Source organism: Marmota monax, unplaced genomic scaffold, assembly GCF_021218885.2.
Source record: "Marmota monax isolate L192 unplaced genomic scaffold, Marmota_monax_Labrador192_F-V1.1 WCK01_AAM20220418_F8-fsc00199, whole genome shotgun sequence".
Lineage (NCBI taxonomy): Eukaryota > Metazoa > Chordata > Mammalia > Rodentia > Sciuridae > Marmota > Marmota monax.
In genome coordinates, this window is record NW_026694340.1 from 2,537,433 (window position 1) to 2,564,555 (window position 27,123).

Here is a 27,123-nt window from a genome sequence, read left to right on the forward strand (position 1 = left end):
CACTGTACCAAGGGCTGTACTTTGCTCTCATTTTGCCTCGCTAACTGATTCTGGCCCATGAATGTGTTTAGTTTGGCCCTCTCAAAGTGTTTTAAAAATTTAAAATGTTGCCAACATTTAAATTCAGGAGATCTTTGTGAAAATCTAGATCCAGTTTACCTCCTAGAAATTATGTCTTTGCCAAAGTTCCTGGCCTGAGGAGTGATACGGCTAGGATTTTAATTCAGCACCCCTGAATCCACAGTTCCTGCTCCCCACACCATGGGCCTAGGGATGGAGCCCAGCGTCTTAACACATGCTAAGCATAGGCTGTACCATTGAGCAATACCTTGAACCCCCACAGCTTCGGCTTTTTTTAATGCTGTAGGAGCCCCTGGTTTGGAGCTACTACTCTCTTTGCTAAAAACAAAAGAAATGGAATTCCTGCACAGGATTGCAGGAGGATTCAGGTGGATGCATTTATAGCACTTTCCCTCTTCTACCCCACCAGTGGCAGGGCTGGGCCTGGCTGGACAAGATGTGGACTAGCATCTGGGTTCTGTCAAAGTCACCTTTACACTCTTGACACAGACCCTGGAGGACATGGAGGGTCGCAGCTGTGGTTGCTTGGCTGCTTGCTCTCTGCTGCATAGAGGCGAAGAAGTCTGAAGGTCACAATAGCTTGGTCTCCTGTGTCAAATACACGCACTGTCTTCTTGACCAAGTCACCCCATCTCTGTGCTTCTGTTTCCTCATCTGTAAAAGCAAGACAGTCATCATATTCACCTGCAATTAAGGGCTCTTTGGAGTGCTCAGTAAGGTCCCACCAGAGCATTCTCTCCTGCCCCAAGAAGTGCTTAGCGGCCTTGTCGTTGCTACCTCCTGCATCCCTGCTGCTTGCACTACCAGCTATCCCTGGGTCCCTCACCTTCTGGAGAACACTTTGCACCTTTGGAGCTGAGCAGCAAGTAGCAATTTGAGCCTTCCTGCCATTCTGTTGAAGGACACCTCTCTCCACAGAGGTGGAGAGAAGCTCCTAGCTAAGGTCATGTACGAGGGAAAAGGGTCATTCTGGTACAGAGATCTGGGTAGTCACCTACTAAGTAAATGGTCCCTGTCTTTGTAGGACTGCAGTAAGAAGGGGGCACCCCTGGGCTTAGTAGGATCACTAGGGTTAGGGCAGTGGGTCATCCGTTACAGATAGGTCCCCAGGAAGGGGTAGAGAGGCTAATTGGCTTACAGATAGGCTGGGCCACAGGCCATGCTTCCTGAAGACAAAGACTCCCTCCCTGTCTTTGGCTGTGAGCAATGAGGCCATTTATAACTAACAGGAGTATGGCAGGGTGGAACGTGAAGCTGGATCCTGCGCTTCATGTGAAGACTTGGGCCGCGGAGCATTAGTGACACCCTGAGCAGGTTATCAAGCCACCCAGGGCTCTGCGGGATTAAGAGGAAGAAGTGGATGAGAAAAGGTTTCCAATAAGCAGAATTGATGGTTTGCACATGGATAGCTCACGTGGCTCCAGGATCAGACCTGTATTCAAATCTCAGTTCAGCCAGTTACCAGCAGGCAAGATGCTGAGCCTCGCCTGCAAACAGAGCTAAGAACTCTAAAGCTCAGTAGATTGTCAAGAGCACAAGATATTGTAGATAAGGGCAACCCTGAGGCCTGTGTGCAAGAGCTGCCCTTGGTATCTTGAAGTTAGGTATTCCTATTAAGATAAAGTGAGTCTATTTTTAATCTGGGGAGGACAGTGAGGTATAGGAGAGTTGGGCAGTCCCACCCAGGGCCAGTCACGGTTGGTCTGTATCTCAGGGTCCTACTACCCCCATCCTGTTTCCTCATCCTGCTGGCTGCCACTCTCAGGATTGTGCCCTCAGTGCTGGCTTGTGCCTTGCTTAGATAGCTGGTGTTCATGAAAGAATCAGTCTTGCTTCCTCTCCTCTATCTCCTCACCCCCTGTGGGATTGCCAGAGACACTCAGGAGGCCTCTGTGGTGTGCGTGGGTTTTCTGATGGGCTTGAGTTTCATTGAGTGGATGCTGGGACTGGACAGGTTATGGTCACTGTTCAGTTTGGAGCTGCTGACCCTTTTAGTTCTCCCTCTGTCCTCTTTGGCCAGACTTCTGATCGTCCCAGCTGCTGGGCCTCTACAGATGGGTAGGGATAGGTTGAGGCTGGCTGAGAAGGACACTAGGAAGGGCTGAGCCTCATTCTCCTTCCTCTGCATGGAAGGGAGTGTGGGGAGGTAGAGAATGGGGTGGTTAACTAAAAGGTTTGAGGATTTTCCAAATCTTGCGTGAATATAATGATCTGACTTCCTTTTGTTGCAGATGGAAGAGAAGAGGCGAAAATACTCCATCAGCAGCGACAACTCGGACACTAGTGACAGTAAGGCCTTCCATTTCACAACTCCTATAGGGGAAGAATTTGAATGATGATCAGGCCCACAGGCCCGGGTGGAAGGAGTCCACCTCGTGGTCTCAGCTCAATCCAGGGCATGTTGATGAAAGCATAAATCAAGTCAGATCCCTTTGCTCCTGAGATAGTCCCTGCACCTTACTGTGGCCTCCAGGGCCCCCTGTCTCCTTCATGCTACCCGCCTCCTCCTCAGGTCTTACCTTCACTTGTTTTGCTGTGGTTGGAGCAGATCAACTCCCTTTGAGGCCTTTGCATTTGCTACTTCTGACTGCTAGAAGAAAAAGTTCCTCTGTTTGCCCTTGCTGTGGTATCAGGGCCCTTTTAGGAAGTCCCTGCCTCACAGATAGAAAACCTGTCACTCTTCATTATAATTATCAGATAAGTATCATTTTCTAACCAGAGATAAAAGGGCCTGTTTCTTGCTCAGTGCTGTATCCCCAATTCTAACTCCCCAGATTCTAATTCTGGCATATAGTAGGTGCTTAGTAAACATTGGCTAAAGAAATTAATGAAAAAACCCAACTTTCATGGGATCTTGGCAATAGAATTGCAGGCTTATGCTCAGGGTGGGTGTCATTTGGGTGTCTTGGTGGGGCAGTTGTGTTGTGAAGGAGATAATGGGGTTTAAAGAGCCTCCTCTGAAGTTTGGAGCAGAGAAGGGAAGGAGGTTCATGCCAGGGCAGAGCCGTTCTCCAGTCTGAGGTCATGGGCTGCTCCTCTCAGATAACCCAGGAAGCCAGGCACTGCCTCCTGGAGTAAGGAGTTCCATCTACCATGGGTTGGAGGGATACACTCACAAGAAGATCCCACCTAGCAGCTGTCACCTTGGTGGAGGCCCAGGCTAAGAAAGAGGCCATACTGGCAGGGTGGCCAGGCCTGATGCTCTTTACCTCTAGACCTGATTTCTCATGCAAACCTTTGTGGTTAGCAAATAGATTAATGGAATCTTCAAGGCCCCTCCTAGTTCCCAAAGCTCCACAGCCCCCAAGAGCCCAAGGATAGATGCACTAGGATGGTCATTCAGGTTCCAGTCCCTTTCCAGTGTGCAGGGTCTCATTCACTGTCCTTTGGGCTTGACCCTTGTTTCAAGCTGGCCCATCCCCCTATGCAGCAGATTATAGCATCTGCCCTTCTGTGGCTGCAACACACTACTGTGGCCTGGCTCAGTAGAACCAAGAACCACGTCCTCTGCTTCTACCTTTGGTGTAGGCAGAGGAACCCTTTGAGAGGGCCAGGCACCTGCAAGGGCAGGCATCTGGACAGCTGAGCCCTGTAGCTGCACCAGGGTTGGCCAGGCCTGGGGTTAAATGCTTCCCCACCAGCTCCTGTGCCCACTGTGGTTGGCTGTTTCTGTTCAACCAAAGCATTGGGTCTCTCTGGCCCCTCTTGTTGCTCTTCTGACTCACAGGGGTGGAGACCACAGTGCTATAGTTTAACAAGGACCTTAGACCCTAATAGTAATTAGAGTCCCATGTTTATCACTGTGTGCTAGGGACTGTGCTAAGACTTCAAAGGCAAATCAGTCAACCCTGAAAGACAGTTCATCTCAGACCCCTGTGTTAGCTTCACCTCACTATTAGAAGTACTTGACGTAATTAACTTCTAGAAGGAAAGGTTTATTTAGCTTACAGTTTTGGAGATTTCAGTCCAAGATTGATTGGCCCCAGTGACCTAAGGCTCTCCCATGAGGCACCATCTAATAGTCCTAATAGTGCCATCCTGGGGACCAAATCATTTGTCCATGGAGATAAGCTATTAAGAGGCTGTATCAGGTATCAAGCCTCATGGTCTCTGGGTCTGACCACTTCAGAGGATCACTGCTTCCTGCTGCCCTGCCCTACTCCGAAGACACCTGGGCATCTTCCCAGAGTAGCATCATGTTCCTACCAGCCAGAGAGAGCACAAAAGGCTTGTTCCAACACTCCTTGACTGAGGAGGAAGCACTGTCCCAAAGAGGCAGGGACTTGTCTGGGGTCACAGGAGAAGCTAGCACAGAGCCCCTTATGGGAGGTGACTGGTGGAGGGCTTATGTCCCCATTCAACAGTGGAAAGGCTGAGGCCCAGAGCAGGGACAGAGGTCCCCCTCTGATAATTTAACCCAGAGCTTTCCTTGTGGGCTTCCTGTCAGGCAGGTGGTGTTCCTGGCCCTCTGGGGCTGGTCTCTCTCATGGGCTATTCTTTCTCTGCAGGTCACGCTACATCTACATCAGCATCAAGATGCTCCAAACTACCCAGCAGCACCAAGTCGGGCTGGCCCCGGCAAAACGAAAAGAAGCCCTCAGAGGTGGGTTGTGGCAAGCTTCCCAGAGAAAGGTGAAGCTGAGGTGGGGAGGTGACTGGAGACCGAGACCTGTGGGGAGTGAGAGAGTGAACCATGCCTATGTGGCCGGGGAGGGGAGGGGGGCATTCCTGGCACAGGGCCCTGAGCATTCTGCAAAGGGAGGCGAGTGTGACTGGGTGGAATGAATGAGGGGGCCAGTTTACCTACGCCTCCTAGGTTGTTGTAAAGCTGTTCCTGTTGATCTGAGAGGGAAGCCTTTCAAGGATCATAAACAGGATTATAACATAGCCTGATGTTTTAATAAAAGGTCCCAGTGGCTGCTGTGAAAGGAAACCATTTGCAGTTGTTCAGGAGAGAAAGGAATACTGGTGGCTTAGAGCTGGGTTGTGGCAGTGGAGTAAAAAGCAAGAGGATTTGGGACATTTTGGAGGTCAAGCCAAGGGACATAGATTTTGCTGGTGTGGAGCCATCTACCTAGGATCATTTCACATGCACCTGCACTTGCCTTCCTTGCTCTGACCTGGGAAGTTTCCCACAGAAAGTTGAAGTAGTGTGAACACTACCTTTTTGTGGGGATTTGTGGGAATTGGAACCAGGACGCTCTACTCACTGAGCTACATCCTTAGCCCTTTTAGTTTGAGACAGGGTCCCTCTAAGCTGAGGTGGGGAGGTGACTGGGCTGGATTCCTGAGAATTCTATTTTAGATAAAGGAAAATAAGATTCCCCTGGTCACAGGGAGGAGACTTGAAGACTTCAGGGCTAACAGTACCAAGGGTGGGAAGGCCCAGAGTTCTGTCACTGTGCCCTTTGTTTGGTGTGGGGGAAGGTGTCTTTCCAAGCCATCCTTTCTCCTCTCCTTTCCCCCACTACGGGGCAAGCCAGCCCCTGGAGGGGTCTCCCACAGAGGCTTCCCTTTGAAAAAGGACTCCGCCTCCCGGAACTGCCTTACCCTAGGGTTCTTCCCTTGGGCAGTGGGGTCCGAATACTTTGAAACCTTTTCTCCAGCCACCCCAATCTGGTGGCCTTCCATGGCCCTGTGGGTGTTGGGGTGGAGATGGATGGAGATATCTCTGGGAATGCTGTTTAGGAGGGGAAAGTTGCTGGGGTTTATGCAGGATGGGAGGTTGGAATGTGCTTACATGCAGCCAGGGGAGCCAAAGGCAGGTGGGGCCTTGGGAGGGTCCTGCCTCCTGGGGTTGTAGGAGATCTCCCCGCAGTCTCAAGATCCACTGTGGCTCCCCAGTTGCTAAGGAAGAATTAGCAAAATAGTGGCCATCTCTATGTGCCTTCTTGATTCTGGGAGGCAGGAAACGTCATGCCCGTTTTGGACTGGAGAACCTGCTTTTCTGAGAATCCTCTTAGTTACTGTTCTTAATAGCCCTGGTCGAAGTGGGGTGGGGGACCCCTGGGGCGGGCTCATTTGATTCCTGGATAAGCTCCAGCCAGTCTCTTCCCTTGCCCCGCCCCCTCCAGGCACTGGTGGGTGGAGGAGCTGCCTCCCTGTGGCAGGCCTGCCACCTACACCAGGATCTGGCATGGCTGGGAGGAAACAGGTGTTACTGAAGGCTGAGAATAAAGAACAATTTGCATGGGGCAGAAAATTCCCCTGCCTCTTGGGTTTTCCAGTCTAGAATCTTTGTATCTAAAAATAGAGTAGAACCATGATAAGGGCCCTGCTAGAGACTGGCTACACGTAGGCCCAAGTCCCAGACCAGGAGCCTCTGTAGGTGGCCCGGATTTCTGCTGGGATGCACCTCCCCCTTTCAAGCCCCAGGCTCCTGGAGGGCTGAGGAGTCCTCCTGGCCTTGAACTGTGGCCAAGGACAAGCTTTCCCTCCCCACAGAAGGCTGGAGAGCAGCCTTTGAGGTTTTCCTTGTCTCTAAGTGAGAAGGTTGAGTTGTGCCCAGCATAAATTCTGCAAGACAGAGAAGGAACCATCAATGAAAGCTTCCAGATTATTTGGCTCATGAGAAGGCAGAGAGGAAAGCAGGACTTGGCTGCAGAGTATTTGCACTAAATCTGCTCACTGGGCTGCTTCTTTCTCTTAATGGGCCACAAGGGGAAGGCCTCTATGGTCTTCCCAGCCTGCAGGGTGTTTTGGGAGCCCCGACTGCCCAATGCCTACGGGGCAGCTGTCAAGCTGGTCACACTGTGTGCTCACAGTTAGGCTTAAGTTCCTATTGGGAACACTTGCAGAGTCACGAGTGTGGTATAGAAACTGGTTGCAGAGCTGTGGAAGTCTCCATTCACTTGGTCTCCTCGTCTCTTAAATCTGGACAGTGATGGGGGGATTTGAGGACTCCAGTCTTAGATTTGCACTAGCTGTGGGTACATAGTAAACTCAGCTGCTGTGAAGTGGCTGAGATTGGGTTTAGATGAGACAGGGTGCTCTATGATGATATCAGAGGCTGCCCTTTCCATTGCTCCCACCACCACCACCAAGGGTAAAGGTCCTCCTAACACCCAGCAAGGTGCCCCAGGACTGAAGGAAGGGCTGACCAGGAGTCAGGACCCTGGACAGGGCTGAGGCCATGAGGCCCAGCTTCCCATCTGGCCCTTACCCAATGGGTGGTCTCTCCCTCAGCCGGAAGGAAAGGGGAATGCAGACCTTGGTAAGGATGCCTGAAAGAAAGGGCCCTGCGCTACCTGGGAAGTTGGGTTAGGATTATTGGTGGAAGCTCACAAAGTCTGAAGTCTGCCCCAGGACCCTCTTGTGCTTTGAAAAAAAGGGGTGTGTGTGTATGCTGAACCAGAAGGTTCAGCCTGCAGCTTGCTCTGTTTTGCTTGTCTGTGGAATGCCATCGTAACAGAGATCTGGACCTTGGCCCTTGGCGCTTAAATCCTGAAGGAGGGAAAGGGATTGACCTGGCCTAGGGGCTGGTTTTATTGTGTAAATTCTGCTAAAACCTTGGGTTTCTGGCCAGGCCTGTCTCACCAAATAAGGTAGTCATTGTTGGTGCCTAATCCTTTGTGGGATGCAGCATCTCAAGGAATTGCATATTATTCTTTTTTTTTTTTTTACATTAATTCTCAATATATACAAGTCTTTTTTTTTTTTTTATTAGTTGCTCAAGACAATACAATGATCTTGACATATCATACATAAACACGAAAACCAGACCTCCTTCCAACTTTTTGCCTAGGTAATTCTAATTTAAATAGTCTGGGGTGGGGCCCCAGGTACGCATGCTTTTGTTTAAAAAAACAAAAAACCCTGCTGTGAGCCACAGTGAGCACTCCAGTCTTAAACTTTCCCCTCATTTGCCTAAGACAGGAGTTCCTGGCTTCTTCCCAAGAAGCTTCTGGGGGCAGGGGCCGAAAGCCCCGCCCCCTTTCTTTCCACAGGTGCTAGGGGGATTGACTGGTTTCTGCCCTGCCTGAGGCGAGCCAGGACTGTGAAGGACAGTTCTTGAAGAGACCTGGAGGCCAGCCCTGCGGTTTATGTCTTCCCCAGGCCTTGGGCGGAGAAGCAGGCAGAAGGGCAAGCCAGACAGTGGGGATTTCCCCTCCTGAGGTAGAAAACTGTGTGTTCAGGAAACCAGTGTCCCCAGAAAGTCATCTGGTGGGCAGAGACATGGAACTGGGAACTGCCGATGCTAAGATCAGCAAGCTGGGGAGTGCCTAAGAGGCCTAGCTCAGTGTGCGGCCCTGTGCCAGAGACACAGAAAGCACAGCTCCTGTCCCTGGGGAGCTTGTCCTCTGGCTGCCTGCAGGATGCAGGTGCTGTACGGGAAAGTGTCGGTTAGAGGTGGTGCAGCTGGCTTTGCCAAAAGGCTCCTGCTTGGCCACTGGGGAACACTGTGACCCTTGTCAAGTGACTGTTTGTCTCTAGCCTGAGGATTGGTGTTTGTAGATCTAGGAGTCTAACAAACCTGTCCTGCCATGGAATTTCTGTTGTGCTGATATGACTGTCTTTTCTGGGACCCATGGAGCCTGGGAGCAGGGGAGGTCCCAGAGGTGAATGGGGCCAGGGGTTGGAGGTATAAGATGAAGTAAGGCTTGGGGTCCAACTGTCAGCTCTTTTGTAGGCCCTGGTGACAAATTAGTATGTCCCTGGAGGGAACAAGTGGGATCTTTACCTGTTCCACATTGGCTCTTCTCTGACGCCCAGCTCCTTGTCCTCAGGGACAGGGACTGGGAGAGAGGTGAAACAGCCTCTGCTACCACTAAAGGGGTGTCCCTGAGACCTGGTGTCCCCGAGACCTAGTGTCCTCCAAAGCTCCTATATAAGAACATCCCTCCAAAATATGTTGGTCTCATGCTTGATTCATTCTTTTAAAGATAAGACTTACCCCAGGAGAGGGGTGAAGGTGGGGGTGGCTAGATTGTCTTGGGGCTCAGAAGCACAGGAATAAATAAGAAGCATTCTTAGAGGAACAGAGGTGTTACCCAGATGTTTGTATTAAAGCATGGATGGCCTGTGTTTTAGTGATATGCAGAATGTCCACAAACTTGAGAGAGAAAACAAGAGAATTCCCCCAAAGCCCCTGTGGCTTTGAGTCACATTTGTAGTCCACCAGCTGCTGCTCCTTTGTGACCCTGACCTTGCGGGATAGGCAGCTCTTTCTGCTGGGCCAAGCACTTGCTTTCTGAGTTTCAACTCTGGAGTGGGGGAGCGGAATCCACTTCTAGTGTAGTCAGGAACATTGTTTGCTCCCGCCAGCTGGAAAGGCCTCCTGGCCTCTGGGACTTGTCTTGCAAAAGAAATGTGCGTAATAAATTCTCTTTAAGAGCAGGAAGTGCTGTTATCCTCATGAAAATAAGAGAATGAGATGTTGAGTGGGTTTTTTTTTTTTCCTTCTTTTTTTTAAATGCATCTGACTGACTTAGCCTAGTGGTAGCTTGAAACATGACTGGACAAAGGGTGGCTATTCCCAGAGCCTTCCTCTGGTATTTCATACCTAATTTTAAGTGTAGGTTTACTCTTGGCTGAGATACCCTTTATCAGATAAACTCTCTGGCTGGCTTGTAGGCAGTAAGTACTGCTGTGGTTAAAGGACAGCGTCAAACAAGTGGTTTAACCTCTCTTGAGTCTCAGGCTTCATGCCTGTAAAGTGGGGGTGATGTGAATTAGGCTAGGTAACAGCACAATACTTGACGTGGCTTAACTATTAACTATAATTTCTGGTAAGTTGGGTGCTCGGGAAACAACTGCGATTTCAAATGAGGTTGGCTATTTGAGGGAGACCCTTAAACATTTCTTAGGGGATGAAAGGTTGCCCCTCCTGATGTGGACAGGTCAAAGATAGGCAGTCCTGGCCAAAGTCATTTCCATTGGCTTTGGACAGTAACTAGGCCTAATTTCTGAGTTCTGTAGGGAAGATTCCTTCAGGGCCAATTTCCTACCTCCACCCTCAGAAACAGGAAATTGTAACCTTTAGCCATTGTTTAGGCTACTCCTGGGACTCATTCATTCCTTTACTCATTCCATAAGCATTTCTGTTTTCTTTTTATGCTGTATTGAGGACTGAACCCAGGAGCACTCTTCCACTAAGCTACGACCCCAACCCTTTTTCTTTTTTATTTTGAGGCAGGGTCTCACTAAGTTGCCAAGGTTGTCCTCAAACTTGCCATTCTTCTGCCTCAGCCTCCTTAGTGGCTGGGATTACAGGCATGTGTCACTGTGCCAACTCACAAGCAATTTTTTTTTTTTTTTTGTGGTGCTGGAGATTGAACCCAGGGCCTTGTGCATGCTAAGCAAGCACTTTATCAACTGAGCTATATCCCCAGCCCTCACAAGCACAGCACCACAAAGTAACAGTAAAGGCACAGTAAAGGCAATAGAGACACGGGACACATGCAATGTATTTTTCTGCTGCTCGGTTATCAAAGGAGATTGCTATTAAACAAATAATTCCAAGATAATTTTATTTCATAGTTGTGGTAAATGCTAGAGCTTTTTCTCAAATAATCCAACTTTCCTGCCAGGTGCAGTGGTGCTGCCCATAATCCCAGCAACTCAAGAGGCTGAGGCAGGAGGATCGTGAGTTCAAAGTCAGCCTCAGCAATTTAGTGAAGCCTTAAGCAACTTAGCTAGACCCTGCCTCAAAATAAAAAAAATAAAAAGGGCTGGGGATGTGGGGATATGGTTAAGTGCCCTGGGTTCAATCCCTGTTACCAAAAAATCAACTTTCCTTGGCACCTCTTAGTCCAAAGGACTCTGACACAGTAATTCAGCCCATGAGGAAAGGAAGCAAAAAACTAAGGTTCCAGGATGAATTTTTCAAATAGCAGCCACAGAACCAACCATAATGTTCTAAAACTTCACCTGTGAGTGTCACTGCACATTGGAAGTTGCCTGTTGTTTGCTTTAGGAGATCACAGACACCACTGAGCTCCACTGGGCTTTCTTTCTTTTTTTTGTTTTTGTTTTTGTTTTTGTTTTGTTTTGGTACTGGGACACTTAACCACATCCCCAGCCCTTTTCACTTTCTATTTGGACATAGGGTCTTGGTAAGTTGCTTGGGGCCTTGATAAATGGCTGAGGCTGACCTCTAACTTGCAGTCCTCCTATCTCAGCCTCTCAAGCTGCTGGGATTATAGGCGTTCGCCACTGTGCCCAGCTGCACTGATCATTTTTACGTGACCTGCTTTCAGTTCTTCCTAGGGAAATAAGTGTAGAAAGGTAGATTTGTGGGGGTTGTGGTCTTCAGTCTCAGGAAAAGTAACCACAGAGCAGGGTCACGTGATGTGTGCCTGGGGCGACATCCCTACATCTGGACAGAGCAGGGTCTTTGGCCTCCTGTATGGCTGCATTGGCACCCCTGGCACCCAGGTTGGTTATTAAATTAGAGTTTGTGCCTTTTAAACATCCTCCATACTGTTTGAAGAAGTTACAATTAGTATTTCCCAAGTAGCTTAGCAGAACTTGGTTGCTAGGCAGCAGACCTTTAAAGACAATTTGTTGATTTCTGCCAAAAGACAGAAAAGTAGTAAACATTCACGTTCTAAGAAAATTGCTTGTTTTCCAGCCACATCACGAATTCCATTCATCAATATGTGCATCAGTGTCCATTTTATTCTTTACTCAGTTTACATAAATTATTCAGAGTTGTTATTCTTTTCCAAGCCTAACCCCTGGCATATCAAAATAATAAGATGTTTAGGTTAGAAACTGGCTGCCATATTTGTGGTCAGGTAATGTACAGAGGCTACTACGGAAGGTAACAGAGTACCCAGCTGCCCAGCTATAGCCTGGGGCAGCACCCAAGGAAGAGGTGGCTGATCCATGGAATCATCTCCAGTTTTTCAACATTTGTTTGCACCTAGCGTGTGCCAAGCCCCATGTGCACTGTGGTCTAGCCAGACTTCCATACTTTCATTTCTTAGTAGGGAAGTCATGGCGGGAAACCAGAAGCTTCCAATACAGGTGCTGTGAGAATTCCAACAACATCCAGAACCCAGCCTCATATTGGGCAGGGCTTCCTGTGCTGAACTGGAGACCTTCAAGATGAAGCATGCCAGGCCCACTTTAGTGAGGGAGAAGAGTGATTCAGAAGGAGACTCCCGTGTAAAAAGCCCTTGGGAGATTATAAGTGCTCGATGCCTTTGACCACTATAGACTTGCACTTCAGCCTGAGGGCTATGGGAAGACAATGGAGAGCCCCTGAAGGGCTTGGAACTTAGAAAGGACACCATCAGATTTGCATATTCCCCTTGGGGAATCCACCTGATTTGGCTGAAGGTTGATTCTAGGGTTTTGGACTATAGCTTGGGGGGTGGTGTGGCTGGAGGCCTTGGGGAAGGAAGTACAGCATGGCTCCGGAGTTGTGTTGGCCTGGCCTTTTGCCACTTTCAACAGGTAAACCTTGGGTAGGTTAACTCTCCAGGTTTCTCAAGTCCAAAATACCTACCTCTCAGATTGGTCTAGGAACTACTACTAAGTCAAAATTACAAGTAGCTGTCTGTCACACAGCCATGTCTCTGCTTGATAGCTGACAGTCATAGAGCTGACCTCCTTGTGGAAACCCATTTAGTTTTTTCCCATGAGTCCTGTCTGAAAGGGCCAGTAATGTCCAGTCACCTGATTGCAAGTTCAAATTCAGCCCTAGCAACTTGGCGAGGCCCTAATAAGCAATTTGACAAGACCCTATCTCAAAATAAAAAACATAAAAAGGGCTGAGAATGTGGCTCAGTGGTGGTATGGTGCCCCAGGTTTCAATCCCTGGTACCAAAAACAAGAACTTAAAAACTTAGAACTTTGTTAGAACCAGGCTTATCTCTGAATTTGAGTCACTTTGAGGTCAGCTCACTCTAGGTCCTATGTGGGGGTGGAGGTGAGGGGGGTTGGGGAAATAATTCAGCTCTAGCCCTCTGGGCCTCCAAGGGTCCCCAGAGGCCTCCCTGGAGTAAGCCTTCCATTCCTGAAGAGATGCTGCTGAAAGGAGCCCCAAAAGCACTCAGCGCCTGAGTGTGTGCTCTTATATTAGCTGTCTTGCTGCTTGCTAATAAGATATGCAAATTATCAGGGCTGTGAGATCTTAGCCACATTCCATCTTCTGTTTAATTAGCATTTAATCGTAATCTGATTTTAATTTTTTCACACTGGCACCCTAATTAAATGTTAGGGTGTTAGCCTTAACAATTAAATTATATTGGCAAATAGAGTCTTCAGGAAACTTGACCTTTTTCAAGCCAGGGCCCTCTCTAGCTAGATGCAGATGTTAATTAGATTCTGCAAGATGCTGCTTCCAGATCCATCCGTGCACCCATTTAGTTTTTTCCTTGTGGTAATGGCTCTGGATTCCAGTGGGGCTCATATAGCTGGTGAGTGCACCCCCAGCAGGCAGAGGTTAGCACTGAATTGGTTTGTCAGGAGCCTGGTGAAAGCCAAGTGAGCTGACTTTGCTCCAGGCATAATGATAGACATGACGGGTTTGGAGGTTGAATTTAGGACTGGAATACTCCTTGAAGTGGTTTCTCTTGTCTCATTGATGTAAGTTCTTCTTTAACTTGTGATTCTCAAGTGATGATTACCAGGGAAGTTGGTACCTGAGCAAGTCATATGGTATCTAGAGGCACCACCATCTTCCACAGCAGTGCTTTGTGGGGGGGCCACAGTGGGATTAGGCAGTGGAGTCTGGAGGCATTGCCAGAGCCAGCTGGGAATGTGTTTGGAGATGGTTCTGGGACGGAGGTGGAGGACAACAAATAGAATAATGGGGACAGCCGTTTTCCCTCTGAGTGAGCTGTAGATAGGTGCTCAAGAAATCCAAAAGCATTTTGAGGTAGCCTCATGGGCTGGCTGGCCCTGAGGGAATGAGGACAGATTGAAGAGAGAAGACAACTGTCCTCTTCTACCCCATCACACACTGAGGGTGGTAGTATAGAACACCACTGAAGGCGGGAGACAGTGTCCTTGTTCTTGTGGGACCTTGGAGGTCCTGACTCATAACATGGTTACTCTCCAGGCTGCCCCAGGTTCCATCCTCTCCCTGCACTGTGGCCTTTTATTTTCCTGCAGTTGGGCTAGGGATGTGTCTAGAGATAGAGTACTTGACTTGCACACACAGATTCTCCAGGACAGGACTAGGGTGGGGTGAGGGGGTATTTTCCTGGGGTTGCTATTTAGTGCTGTTTCATATCTCTCCTTGTGCCTGTGGGTGCAAATCTACAGCATAATTTTAAACTTCCAATCGGTGAGTATCACATTCACAGATGCTTTTCTGCCCTCTGAGGTTTTTTTCTTTTGTTTGTGTTTATTTTTTTGTTTTTGCCTTTTTCTGCAATTCTTTTTCTCCCCTTTTAGGAAGAAAAAAATCCCATTGGTCGTTCAAATTCTGTCCTTTTTTAACAGGTTAGAACCATGTGAATTCAGTTCCTCGTGTTTATGGAGCATGTACTATGGGAAGGGCATATGCTGGTTCAGAGAAGGTGTTGTTCCTACTGCTTTGGTTTATTTCTAAGTGAACAGGCAGAAAGTCCGCTTCGGTTGCATTTATATGCCTCTTGCCACAGCTTATGGTCCAGACCACCCCAAGGTGATCTGAAATCCCCTTCTCCTCTCCCCTGCCAGGTTTTCCGGACAGACTTGATCACAGCCATGAAGATTCCAGATTCATACCAGCTGAGCCCGGATGACTACTATATCCTGGCGGACCCGTGGCGACAGGAATGGGAGAAAGGTGTGCAGGTGCCCGCCGGGGCAGAGGCCATTCCAGAGCCGGTGGTGAGGTGAGACAGGCAGTGCCCAGGAGGAAAGGGAGGCTGCTCTCCCGAAAGGGACCTACCAGTCCTCGAGTTCCTTTTGTCTATTTTGTATTCAGTTCTCTTATCTGATAAATCATTGAAATATTCTAGAAATACTCTAGAAACACTTTTCAGGCTTTGGACCTTGGCTTGGGTTCAGCTCTGGAGCTAGACTGCTTGGATCCAAATTGTCACTCACATTCAGTGTGACCTTGGGTCAGAATCCGGATCTCTCTGGGCCTCCATTTCCTTGTCTTAGAAATGGGATGTCACTCTTAGAATGATGTCACTCCGGACTCGATTAGAAACATCTCTAGACTTTTTTTGGTAACAGGGATTGAAGCCAGGGCCTTGTGCATGCAAGGCAAGCACTCTACCAACTGAGCTATATCCCCATCCCATCCCCATCCCCCTTTTTATATTTTGAATAGGGTCTTTCTGAGTTGCTTAGAGCCTCAGTAATTTGTTGAGGTTAATTTTGAACTTTTGATTCTCCTGCTTCAGCCTGCTGAGACTCTGGGATTACAGGCATGCATCACTATATCTGGCTCCCGGTCTTATTTTTTATTTTGAGACAGGGTCTTGCTAAGCTGCCATGCTCTTAACTTCTTTCCCTTCTTTTCTTTTGCAGTACTGGGAATTGAACCCAGGGCCTTACATATGCTAGGCAAGCAAGTGCTTTACCACTGAGGTACATCCCTAGCCCTTTTTGTTGATTTACCTATTTATTTGGAGACAAGGTTTTGCTAAATGGCTCAGGTTAGCCTTGAACTTATGATCCCTCTGCTTCAGCTTCCCAAATCGCTGGGGTTACAGGTGTTATGCCTGGCTCTTATCTTCTTTTAAAAGGCCCTTTAAAGGAGTTCTTACAGAGGGTCTGAGTCAGAGAGAAGTCTTAACTGGGCTTTGGAGCCTTCCAGTTTCATGGAGTACTAAGACTCCTGGGTGCTCTTGCAGGATGTAGCCACATTGCCATAGGTTGTGCCTCCAACTAGAGCTCAGTCAGGTGCTTCTTTCTGCACCCTGAGGAACCCTCAAGGTAGGGGGGCCTAGTGTTTTGTCCTTCCCACCCACCAGCCTGCCTGAGCAGGGTAGCTTGGGTTATTGGCAGCCCCTTTCTGGCCTTGGCAGCCTTGGCTCTTGCTAGAGCTCATGTAGACCAAGCTTGGGGCAAAGATCACAGCTGTTCCCTTCCTTGACATTGGCACCATCGATTCCTGGCAACCACACTTGTGACTGGCTCATAGACATTGAGAACCTTAGTGCCAGCCTTGTGCTGGGCACAGGATCATAAGGGAAGCAGATTCAACCCTGTCGGGTGCTCTGTGGGGATTGGCTATTGAGGAGGGCCTTTCCTTGTCCAATAACTTCTGAGGGCTGAGTGCCACCAACCCTTGGCTGGGACTTTCTGAGAATAAGAGAAGGTCTGAACTTCTCTAATGGCCCCTTGGGAGTATATGCTGCATCAGTGAATGAATTGGACAATAGAGATTATTCTCCACATCATTTTCTAGGGCCAGCAACATGGCTGAAGCTCCTAATCGGTTTTGTGCCCTCACCTAGGCAGACTGGAAAACTCTGGCTTGACCTCTTTGAGCCAGTTTCTTCCTCTGTGAAATGGGGATAACACCAGAACCTGCCTGATGGTGTGGTGGTGAGAATACACATGCCAAGTTGTCACCACATGTGCCAGGGCCCAGGGTAAGGAGAAGGGGCAGGCCACTTTACTGGGCAGAAAAAAGCCAGTCCTGATCGGGCCTGCCCCAGCAGTCTGTCCTTTGTACTTGATGTCAATGTCAGGTGGTTCTGGAAACATCCACAGACCTAGGTAATTAATTGCAGATGCTTCCACACCAGTAGCTTAGTTTCAGAGTGCCTGTAGGGTACTTTATCTGTTGACATCAAGAGGAGAGCACATGTTCGGGCTGCCTTGGCTTCGTGACGTGCATTCCCAGCATATGCACAGCTGCACCAGGATGACAGGAGCCAGGCGCTCCCGGCCTGTCCATGGTTTGGAAGGGATAAGACGGGTGTTCTCTTGGCGAGCTCTCCATGCCTCCATCTGTGTCTTCCCCAGCCCAGCCCAGCCCATCCATCTCCCTGGCTGCCTCCTACTGCACAACCCTTGTCTGAATATGTGCGTGGCGGCCATCATGGCCAGAATTGCCAGAGCTGCTCTGAGCCTGATGATTTGCTGTACTGAGCCTGGGATGTTCATTTTCTCATTTAATGATCTTACTTGCCTTGTAAAGTACAGAGTACTGTCCCCATTTTATAGATGAGGAAGTTGGGAAATTCTGGGGACTTTCCTGCAGGGTTGCTGGGGCCTAGTGGGCTGGGCCAGGAAATCACAGGCCCCACGAGCAAGCCCTGGGTTATCTGTGTGGGGCCCAGAGCAAGAGCCTTATGCATGCTAGCTCGAACTGTTCTCCCCAGTTACTGTCCCAGCCCCTCTATCCCTCCCTCCCTGGCCTTTTGGGCAAATCTGCCCACCTTACCCTCTAAATCTGAGCGAGGGCCTGTACCACCCCCTTAGTATAGCCAGAAAGCCCAGGGCCCAGCCAGCCTCTAGAGAATGTCTCTTAATGGGATAGAGACCCTTTTCTCTCCTACGGGTCTCTACCCAGTGGTCCTCCAGCTGACCTCCATGCCATGTCCAACGGTCAGGTCAGTCCATGCCTGGTAGGAGATCTTCCTTGATAGCTAGAGCAAGAAGGGGACAAACAGGTGAAGATGGGAGTCCCAGGAAATGCATTTTTCTGGTGTGAGTCCTTCAGCCCTGGCTCCCCAGAGAGAAGACACTGATCTTGTTCCCTAGAGGTCTGGCCAGGTAACAGCTGACAGGGCAAGCAGGGTTAGGTAGTATTGTGCCAGCAGCTGGGCATTTGGATGAGAGCTGCCCCAAACCCTTGACTAAGCATATGTTTAGGGCACAAACAAAGCCAGATCGTGACCAAATGACAGGCTGCGCTTAAAAGGAAGCATTAGTTCAAATGGCTGTTTCACCGGGAAAGGCAGCATTTTGTTGGACTCGGGTCTTGGTGTAGCTCTGATTGGAACCCCCAGGGTGGTGGTGGGGTGCCACCGACATCATTAAGGTGGTGCCAGCCCTTTCCCTTTCTCTTTGCCCCTCAGCCTTTTCTAGGCCTCCCTTCTGGCCTGGAGGCCTGTCTTCCTGCTTGGGCCTCTGCCTCCCTGTCCCCTGCCACCTTCCTGCCTCTCTTGCTGACACCTGGGGCATTTCCTGGAGCCCAGGCGCCCTCCCCACAGCTCAGCCATGTCTCTGCCATCTCAGGCCCTGCCCTGCTCTCCACAGTGTGCGCTGAGTCACAGCCCCTGGCAGCCCTGCCTCCGACCCCAGGAGGCCTCCCAGGCAAGTGAGGGGCCTCTCAGGCCTGGCAGTGCTGTCCAGATGGAGGCCAGGCTCCCAGGCAATAACCATGGCAACCAGTGGGGGGTGGGAAGAGCTGGTATTTTGGTGTTCTGTTGTTTTGGTTTTTTTTTTTTGGTACTGGGGATTGAACCTGGGCCTCCTATGTGCTAGGTGAGTGCTCTGTGACTAATCTACATCCCCAGCCCTTCTTAAAATTTTTATTTTACTTTGAGGCAACATCTTGCCAAATTGCTCAGTGTAGCCTCGAACTTGTGATCCTCCTGCCTCAGCCTCCTGAGTAGCCACTGCACCTGGCTAAGCACTGGCATTTTGAACTGGCATCAGGATCTGAGAGACAGCATAGGGCTGAGCTGAGGGGACACTGACCTCCTCACAAGGCAGAATTTCCCCCTTGACTATGTATGTGTGCCAGGCACTTTTCTAAGAACTTTATACATATTAATCCTTACAATCCTCTCACTAACTATATAAGGTAGGTACTAATGTCATTAGCCCATTTTTGGGATGAGAACATGAGAACATTCAATGGGGGAGCTGTGATGTAATCTATACAGCCTTTCCAAGCTGCCTCAGAGACAGAGCTGTGTCCCCAAGGGAGAGCTGAGCTGGGATGTGATCCTGGGACCATGGTGGGTGCAATTTTGTATGCAGGAGACTTTGCTTCCGTCCTGGGCAGTGTTGGTGGGGACATAAGTAACCCAAGATATTTGCTGCTTATGTACCGGATCTGGGGAAGGACAGGTGTTGGGCGTTGCTGTAGCTGGGGCTGTAGCACTGAAACCTGGCAGGGCCCCCTCACACCCCCGAGGAGAACTGGCCACAGTTCTACTCAAGACCAGGGCATTTTCTGGCTGTTGGTGAAGGAGGGACCAGGGCTTGTGAAGGTGGGTAGCTAATCAATCCCTGGCCCCTCCCCACCTGGAGGAGTATGTTAAAGGACCTGGAATTGAACTGGCTCTATCCTACTTGTTCCCAAGTGACTGGCACAGGGCATTGCTTGGGATGTCACTTGGGACACCTCCTACAGGCCCAGGCTGATCAGGAGGCTTCCGTTTAGGCCCAGCCACCCTGGTGGGGGGATTGTGGAGATGGGCTCTGGCTGGTCATGGATGTTTACGCAGTGAGCTGGGGCTTCTCCATAGCCCTTTAGGTCTTATATTTCCTGTGTACCCATAGCTATCCGAGTGTCGGCAGGGTGGGCAGATGATGGAGGAAGAAATAGGAGGAGGGGATGCACAGGAGTGGTCCCTGCTGGGCATCAAAAGTCAGACCTCACACTTGGCCACCAGCTCCTCACTGACCAGCTCACTGGAGCCCCCAAGCCTGGCGGCTGAGGGTCCTTCCCTTCATGACAACCCCTCTTGATTTCCTAGGATCCTCCCACCACTGGAAGGCCCCCCTGCACAGGGATCCCCAGACAACTCTGCACTTGGTGAGGCCTCCCAGCCTGATTGGCCAGAGGGCAGCCGCTATGACCTGGACGAGATTGACGCCTACTGGCTGGAGCTTATCAACTCCGAGCTCAAGGAGATGGGTAGGTGACCCTCTGTGCTAGGAATGGAATCAGGACAGGGAGGGAGGGTTTCCTTCCCAGTCGCAGCATCCTCACCCCTAGAAAGACAGTGGCTGAGACTGGGGAACAGTGACTTCTGCGTTACTGATAGGTATAGTTATTTAGTATCTCTGTGCATCCTGAAGATTTTGCAGCTGTCAGGTGGCTGCAATAATAGCATGATTCACAGGGTTCTTGGGACTATTGGAGCAGACATGAATGTTGTAGGAGTAAGTAAACATACAAGCAGGGCCCGGGCATTGGGTATTACCATCCTGGCTAAAGCCCACTGATGTGTCAAGGAAGGACCAGGTCTGCCCTGTTCAGCCACCTTTGGAAATGCCTGCTGCACACAGCATTCCATGCTTTCTATACATACATGTGTAGTCTCAGGCCAGCTGTCTACAATGAGAACACCACACAGGTTAGGAGCTTTTGTGATAGGATGGTCCAGCCTGTTCCATCTTTAGAGGGTGGAGCTGAGTCCCAGGGCACATGGTGGCCAAGCAAAAAAATCTTCCATATATCTGCCCAGAATTCCTGACACCACCCACTACTGTTCTCCCCACAGAGAGGCCCAAGCTGGACGAGCTGACATTAGAACGTGTGCTGGAGGAACTGGAGACTTTGTGCCACCAGAATATGGCCCGGGCCATTGAGACGCAGGAGGGGCTGGGCATTGAGTATGATGAGGATGTGGTCTGTGACGTGTGCCGCTCCCCTGAGGGCGAGGATGGCAACGAGATGGTCTTCTGTGACAAGTGCAACGTCTGTGTGCACCAGGTGGGCAGCCCTTTCCTCCCTGACCTGGTGATGCATGTACCTGCTGCCTGGGTGGACCCCTGTCGGGGCTGGTCGTTCTGGCTGTATGTAGGTGCTCCGGGATGCTGTGAGCCACCTCCCTTAGCAGGGAGGGAGGGAGGCAATGCCATGGATGCCCTGAGCTTCTAGGGATACCAGGGCCCTTGACTCAGCCCCACAGCCAGACTTGAGCAAATGCCCATTGGGTTGCCTTTCTGTCTTCTCCCGTCTACCTCAGACACCCCCGTGGATCATCCTACCCTACTCTACTCTCCCTTCACTTCTCATGTCCTGAACTTCAAAAGAAGTAGCAGCACAGTGTAGTGATTGAGAGCCAAGCATGGAGCCAGCCTGCCTGGTTTCAAAACATGGTTGTGTCCTTCACAAGCTGTGTGACCCTAGACAATGTTGCAGGAGTAAGTGAACACACAAGCAGGGTCTGGGCCTCTTTTTCCCTCAACTATCAATAAAAGTGAGTTATTGGTGCTGGGGATGTAACTCAGTGATACAGACAATGCCTAGCATGTCTGAGGCCCTGGGCTCTATCCCAGCCCTGAGAAGGAAAAAAAAAAAAAAAAAGACTTGTCAAACCTTTAAATTAGCCCTGGTGATGCATGACTGTAATCCCAGCAGCTGGTGGGGAGGTTGGCTGAGACAGGAGGATCATAGGTTCTAAGCCAATCTCAGCAATTTAGCAATTCTGTAAGCAAAATAAAAGTATGGGGGATGTGGCTCAGGGATTAAACACTCTTGGGTACCAAAGGGGGGGCATTTAAATTGTTTATTGTGAGTTATTTGCTTAGTATAGTAGAGTAAGTACTGTGAGTACTTACTACCATTCCTGGTATTATAAACTAGATATAGTCTGGATAGTCCCCTCCCCACCCCCGATTGATCTTGGGCCCTCAGGCTCCAGGTCTTGGGTATCTCTGGGCCTTGTTTCTAAACAACTGACTGGTACCCAGTAGACCCACTCTGACCCTGACTTTGAGGCCATCTGTACCCACTGCTGCTGAACTAGACCCTGGGGAGCTCAGGAGGGACTGCAGGTGGGGTGATCAGTGTGACCCTCATACATCCATGTCCCTTCCACCCAGCATCTCTTAGGTCCAGTATCTCTGTTAAGCTCTAGACATGACCAGGAGGAACCCTGTTCAGATTCCTAAGAAACAGATGAAAACTGTGGGCCTTGGTTCTAGAAAATAGATAACCATTTTTTTATTCAACTTGTGAGGGATCATGGACCCTCCCAAGTTCGTCCTGATTAGGAACTGCTAGCTAACATGAGCCTCCTCCCAGCAGAGGGCAGGCCTGAGCCCTTTCCTGGAGGACTGTGAAATAGCAGGCAAAGAGCTTTCTAGGAGCCCTCATATCATCAACCCTGAGGAGCTGACTGCTGTCCAGGCACAGACTGGCTAGTGCCTTTGACCCGTGACCACCCTGCTCTCTCCCCAGGCTTGCTATGGGATCCTGAAGGTGCCTACAGGCAGCTGGCTCTGCCGGACGTGTGCCCTGGGAGTCCAGCCAAAGTGCCTGCTCTGCCCCAAGCGAGGAGGAGCCCTGAAGCCCACCCGAAGTGGGACCAAGTGGGTGCACGTCAGCTGCGCCCTGTGGATTCCTGAGGTGAGTGGGTGTGGGGGTGTGGCAGCTCAGGGATCAGCACCTGGGGAAGTGGGTTTGCATGGAACTGAGAACTTGGGGATGAACCCATGGGACAGCCCAGGGGTCTTTAAGTGACAGGGTTGGGAAGAACTGAGGCAGCGGTCCATAGGGTTGGGCACAGTTCAGGTAGGCAAGTGGGATGGTGGACTGCTGGGGATTTCAGGAGGTAGATCTAAAGTCTGGGCAGAAGTCAGTTAGCTGCGTGTAGGGGACAGGCTGTGGTAGCTATCAAAATGTGGGTAGTGGTTCCAACCTCAGTCAGCCTGCAAGTTTAAATCACAAATAATCCCACTGACCTGAAAGAAAACCAGGCATCAAGCCTAATGAAAAGTTGGACAGCAGGCCTGTCGCTCTGGCTGTGGTTGGGAAGGAGGGGTCTGCCTGTGGCTGAGGCCAGGTGGGAAGGCCACAGGCTACAGTCTGGGTCCACACGTCAGCAGAGGCCCCCAGTCTCCTAGAATACCATTCATTTTCTTTAAAATGTGAAATGCTGAAATTCATTAGAGTTTCAGCCCCAGCCCTACAGTGTGCTGTGCGGATTGAGACCCCATTCCTATGCTGCCTGTGTCCAGAAATGAGCCAGGTGACCCTGTCAGTATTTGATCCTTTCCTTCCTGGGTTCATAGCCCAGGGGGCCCACATTGCAGACTTTTCTGTGATGGTGGTCATTTGTGTCAGCAGAAACCACTGGCTTTCAGAGCAGCATCTTAAAGGCTGGGACTACCTCTCAGTGTTGCCTGGCCTGGACACAGCAGAGACAGAACCAGCAAGGACCCCACCATGGGAGCCCTTTAGAGAGGGGCCCTTATTCTATTCTCAGACATGGCCAGATGAATGTGTATTGCCTCCTGGCTCCGATGCCCTATACAGGTCTTATATGCAGACCTGTCCCCCTAGGCAGGGCTAAGTAAAGGTAGATCCCTCTTGGCCAGGAGAGGCCTGAAGACCCCAAAGTGGAGATTCCATAAGGCCTGCTCTTGGTGTCTAGGAAAAATGATGAAATTAAAATAAGTTATAGATGCTAACGAGATGCAGAAGGAAAAGGGACTCGCACATTCTCCCCCTTCTCTCACATGCACACACACACAGAAGCACTTCTGTGGGAGGCCAGCACAGTCATCCTGTCAACTGTACATGATGCTCATGTGCATTGTCCCTCAGTCACAGTCCAGGATTAGTCACAGATGAGCACACAATTTGCCCAGCAGATAGCTTGGGACGGTGAGGAGGGACTCGGACCTGTTTGGGGTCAGGAATTGGGATTCAGAGGCTCAGCCACTGTTCTTTCTGCCTACCACCTGGTTTCTGTGGGCAGCCCCCATGTGACAGGTTCCCTGAGGCAGTCTGGGGATTGACACAGTTCCCTATGTCCTGCTCAGGTCAGCATTGGCTGTCCAGAGAAGATGGAGCCCATCACCAAGATCTCACATATTCCAGCCAGCCGCTGGGCTCTGTCCTGCAGCCTCTGCAAGGAGTGCACAGGCACCTGCATCCAGGTACGAAGCCCATTTCACCCCCTGGAGTCTCCTGGAAAACAGACTGCAGTCTCTACCCTCTTCCTGCCCTCACCCCACCCTGCCCCTATGCTACTGCAGTGGGACCACAGATGGGCCCATGAAGTATGGGGCTGGGGCCAGACTCAAGATTACTCCTGGGAGAAGGTGAGCATTCCTTTTTATCCTCAGGTCCTCCAGAGACAGGGTGGCTCACCACCCCATTGGAGCGCTGAGAACTTGGCTTTCCCTGAGAGTGTTTTTAGGCTTAATAAAGACATTTACCTTGCTTTAGACATCAGGCTTGACTTGGGAGTAATGGGAATCAAATTTCCCCTCCAGCTGAGCTAATGGGCTCTCCTGCCACAGGACTGCACTAGTCTGCCTTGGTTCCCAGAATCTAGTGTGCATCAGATCCGGGAGGGCTTATTGAACACACATTGCTGGGCCTCCTTCCCAGAGGTTCTGATTTAGTAGATCTAGAACTGAGAATTGGCACGCTGTCAAAGTCCCACGTGATTCTGATATCTCTGGGGGTGGGGGGCATCCTTTTCCATCTCATCTCTTCAGGAATGGAATTGTTGATGCAGACACTACCTGTGCCTTCACCCATTTATAAGACCTTCAGAAGGGTTTCTGAGTGCAGCATTGCTGGTTCCTAATATTAGGGGGCATTGCTGCTGAAACAAGGCTGGAAGGGAGGGTCAGGCCTCAGCTGCCTGGGCAAGACTGCAGCCCCTCCTCCCAGATTGGCAATGAGGATCCCCGCCTTAGATGATGTCGCAGTAGTAGAGGAGGCGTGGCCCGTCATCAGCCTTTCTTTTGATGCCTTCTGCTCATTTTGCCCACACAGAAATGCAGCTTGTCCCCAGAGGTCACAGAATCATTGACTCCCCAGGAGTGTGTTGTGCCGATCTGTTACCTTTCCAGGTGTCCCAGGGCTCCCCTATCCTATGACTCCTTCCATCCCAGGCAGGGCGTTGGGAGCCCGTGCCATTTTATGTAGGACTCCCAGGCATTCAGCATTGTTAGTGGAGCTTTGTGGCAAGTCCCATATCCTTTTCCTTCTCACCAGGGCTCCTTTCATGCTGCCTTTCTCTCCCTCCAGTGTTCAATGCCTTCCTGTGTCACTGCATTCCATGTCACTTGCGCCTTTGATCATGGCCTAGAAATGCGGACTATATTAGCAGACAACGATGAGGTCAAGTTCAAGTCATTCTGCCAGGAGCACAGTGATGGGGGCCCGCGGTGCGAGCCTACATCCGAGCCCACGGAGCCCAGCCAGGCCATCGAGGACATGGAAAAGGTGACTCTGCGCAAGCAGAGGCTGCAGCAGCTGGAAGAAGACTTCTACGAGCTGGTGGAGCCGGCTGAGGTGGCCGAGCGGCTGGACCTGGCTGAGGCGCTGGTCGACTTCATCTACCAGTACTGGAAGCTGAAGAGGAAAGCCAATGCCAACCAGCCGCTGCTGACGCCCAAGACTGACGAGGTGGACAACTTGGCCCAGCAGGAGCAGGACGTCCTCTACCGCCGCCTGAAGCTCTTCACACACCTGAGGCAGGACCTGGAGAGGGTGAGTAGCCCTGGTAGGCCACCTCAGGAGGCCTTTCTGCTCTGGCTCACTGCCCTGGGACAGCCATCCAGGACTCACCTGGCAGCTGTGGGCTCTAAGATCAGCTAAGGGGCTGAGGGCTTCCAAGTTGTGGACAGTACGGGGTTGGGGGGGGGACTGATACTTTACAGAACACAGAAGGATTCAGCTCTTGCTTCTTTGAATACCTTTAGTCCTAGAGCTTTCTCGGGCTCTGGTAAAGGTAACCTTACCAAGGAAGGGAGGCTGGGAAGTGTCAGAGTTGAGTCAGAGGTCCAGGTGCCTGGCTCCTAATCACTTCTGCCCCACTTCTGGCCTCCATGGCACTACCTGGTCCTAACATGTGAGCTTTAGAATCAGGCAGGAGAGGGACTGAAACTTCCCAAGCTGCCCCACTGACCTATGCTGTGTGGGTCTGGGTATACAGGTGTCAATGTGGCTCCCAGTGGGTACCTCGCAGACAGAACTGAGGCACAAAGCATGGGTGCAGGCATTGAGGGTCTGCAGCCTGCATGGAGTGGAGGGATAAGCCTAGAGTGGCCAGTAGATCCTGTGAGGCTGGGCTGGTGGACCGCAATGTCTGCAAGCTGCATAGGCAAGATTTAAATAGAGATGGTCTCGCCGCATGCCTATAATCCCAGTGGCTCGGGAGGCTGAGACAGGAGGATCATGAGTTCAAAACTAGCCTCAGCAAAAGCAAGGCACTAAGCAACTTGATGAGACCTTATCTCTAAATAAAATATAAAATAAGGCTGGGGTCGAGTGCCCCTGAGCTTAATCCCCGGCACTAAAATAAATAAATAAATAAATAAGGATGGTCTCACTGCACCTGGAATTTCCAAATCCTCCCCAGGGAGGAGGAGTCGCAGGACTGCCGTGAATGAGTTGGCATGCTCCAGGAAACAACCCTGGGTGGAAGCATCAGGGAAGCTTTTGTGTAATCTGAGGTATCTGCTTTTATTACCCACAACTCGGTGAGCAATCTATAAAATGGGTCAAGCATCTCGGCAAGTGTTTTGCTGTGCAGAGGTATCTGGACCCCATTTCCCCATTCCTCTTCACCCCATTTATCTGCCCTGGGGCCCAGACAAAAGGGGAAGTGACCTTAGTGGCCTGAGAGAGGACTTACTGCCTGGCAGTTCCCAGCCTACAACCAGGTCAAAAGGAAGAGGAGAGGGTGGGAGGGGTCACATGTTTCTTGCTATAGCCAGGGCAGAGGGCAAGGCCACCTGCCTTGGAGTCACCACCTCCTGGGCAGCCTGGCCTTCTGTCACACAGGGCGAGGGCATGATACTAGCCCTCTGAGACCAAGACACTTCCAGAGTTGTCCTGAGGCCACCCCCAAGTTCCCATTCCCAGGGTCTCTTGTATAAACAGCTGCTTTGCTCCTGCTGTTCCCAAATGACCCATCAAATCTGACCTCCCTGGTCGTGCTGAGCAGCAGCCCTCCAGCCTAGCCCTGACCCTGGCTAGGCTATATGTGAAGGTCCAGGAATCGTCTCACTTCTGTAATCATCATACTGGAAAAGAAGATTATCCTCCCAGCTGTACCGAGCAAGTGAAGAAACGGGGGCTCAGAGAGATGAGGTGACAGGAAGCCTTAGAGGAGCTTGTTTCCTAGAGACTTCAGAGCTGAACTGCGGGAGGGCTTGAGTCAGGAAATGCAACGTTGGCTCATTCTCTATTCTGTAAATTTCCCCGGGCAAAAGCATCCCCATATCAGTGCCCCAACCTCCCAACTCCTGTGTCCAGCTGGTACA

The 27,123-nt window shown here is 50.5% G+C and overlaps 1 protein-coding gene across 9 annotated transcripts in view; it reads left to right on the forward strand.

The window, feature by feature from the left end:
* Window positions 1-27,123, forward strand: part of Jade2 (jade family PHD finger 2) — a 52,072-nt gene that overhangs the window by 8,232 nt on the left and 16,717 nt on the right. For all 9 annotated transcript variants that reach the window (XM_046467609.2, XM_046467606.2, XM_046467611.2 and 6 more), the window contains 8 exons: window positions 2,313-2,370; window positions 4,590-4,684; window positions 14,698-14,855; window positions 19,638-19,798; window positions 20,388-20,599; window positions 22,073-22,240; window positions 23,659-23,775; window positions 24,881-25,345. In XM_046467609.2, coding sequence (XP_046323565.1) covers window positions 2,313-2,370; window positions 4,590-4,684; window positions 14,698-14,855; window positions 19,638-19,798; window positions 20,388-20,599; window positions 22,073-22,240; window positions 23,659-23,775; window positions 24,881-25,345 — 1,434 coding nt within the window. The remainder of the gene's footprint in view (window positions 1-2,312; window positions 2,371-4,589; window positions 4,685-14,697; window positions 14,856-19,637; window positions 19,799-20,387; window positions 20,600-22,072; window positions 22,241-23,658; window positions 23,776-24,880; window positions 25,346-27,123) is intronic.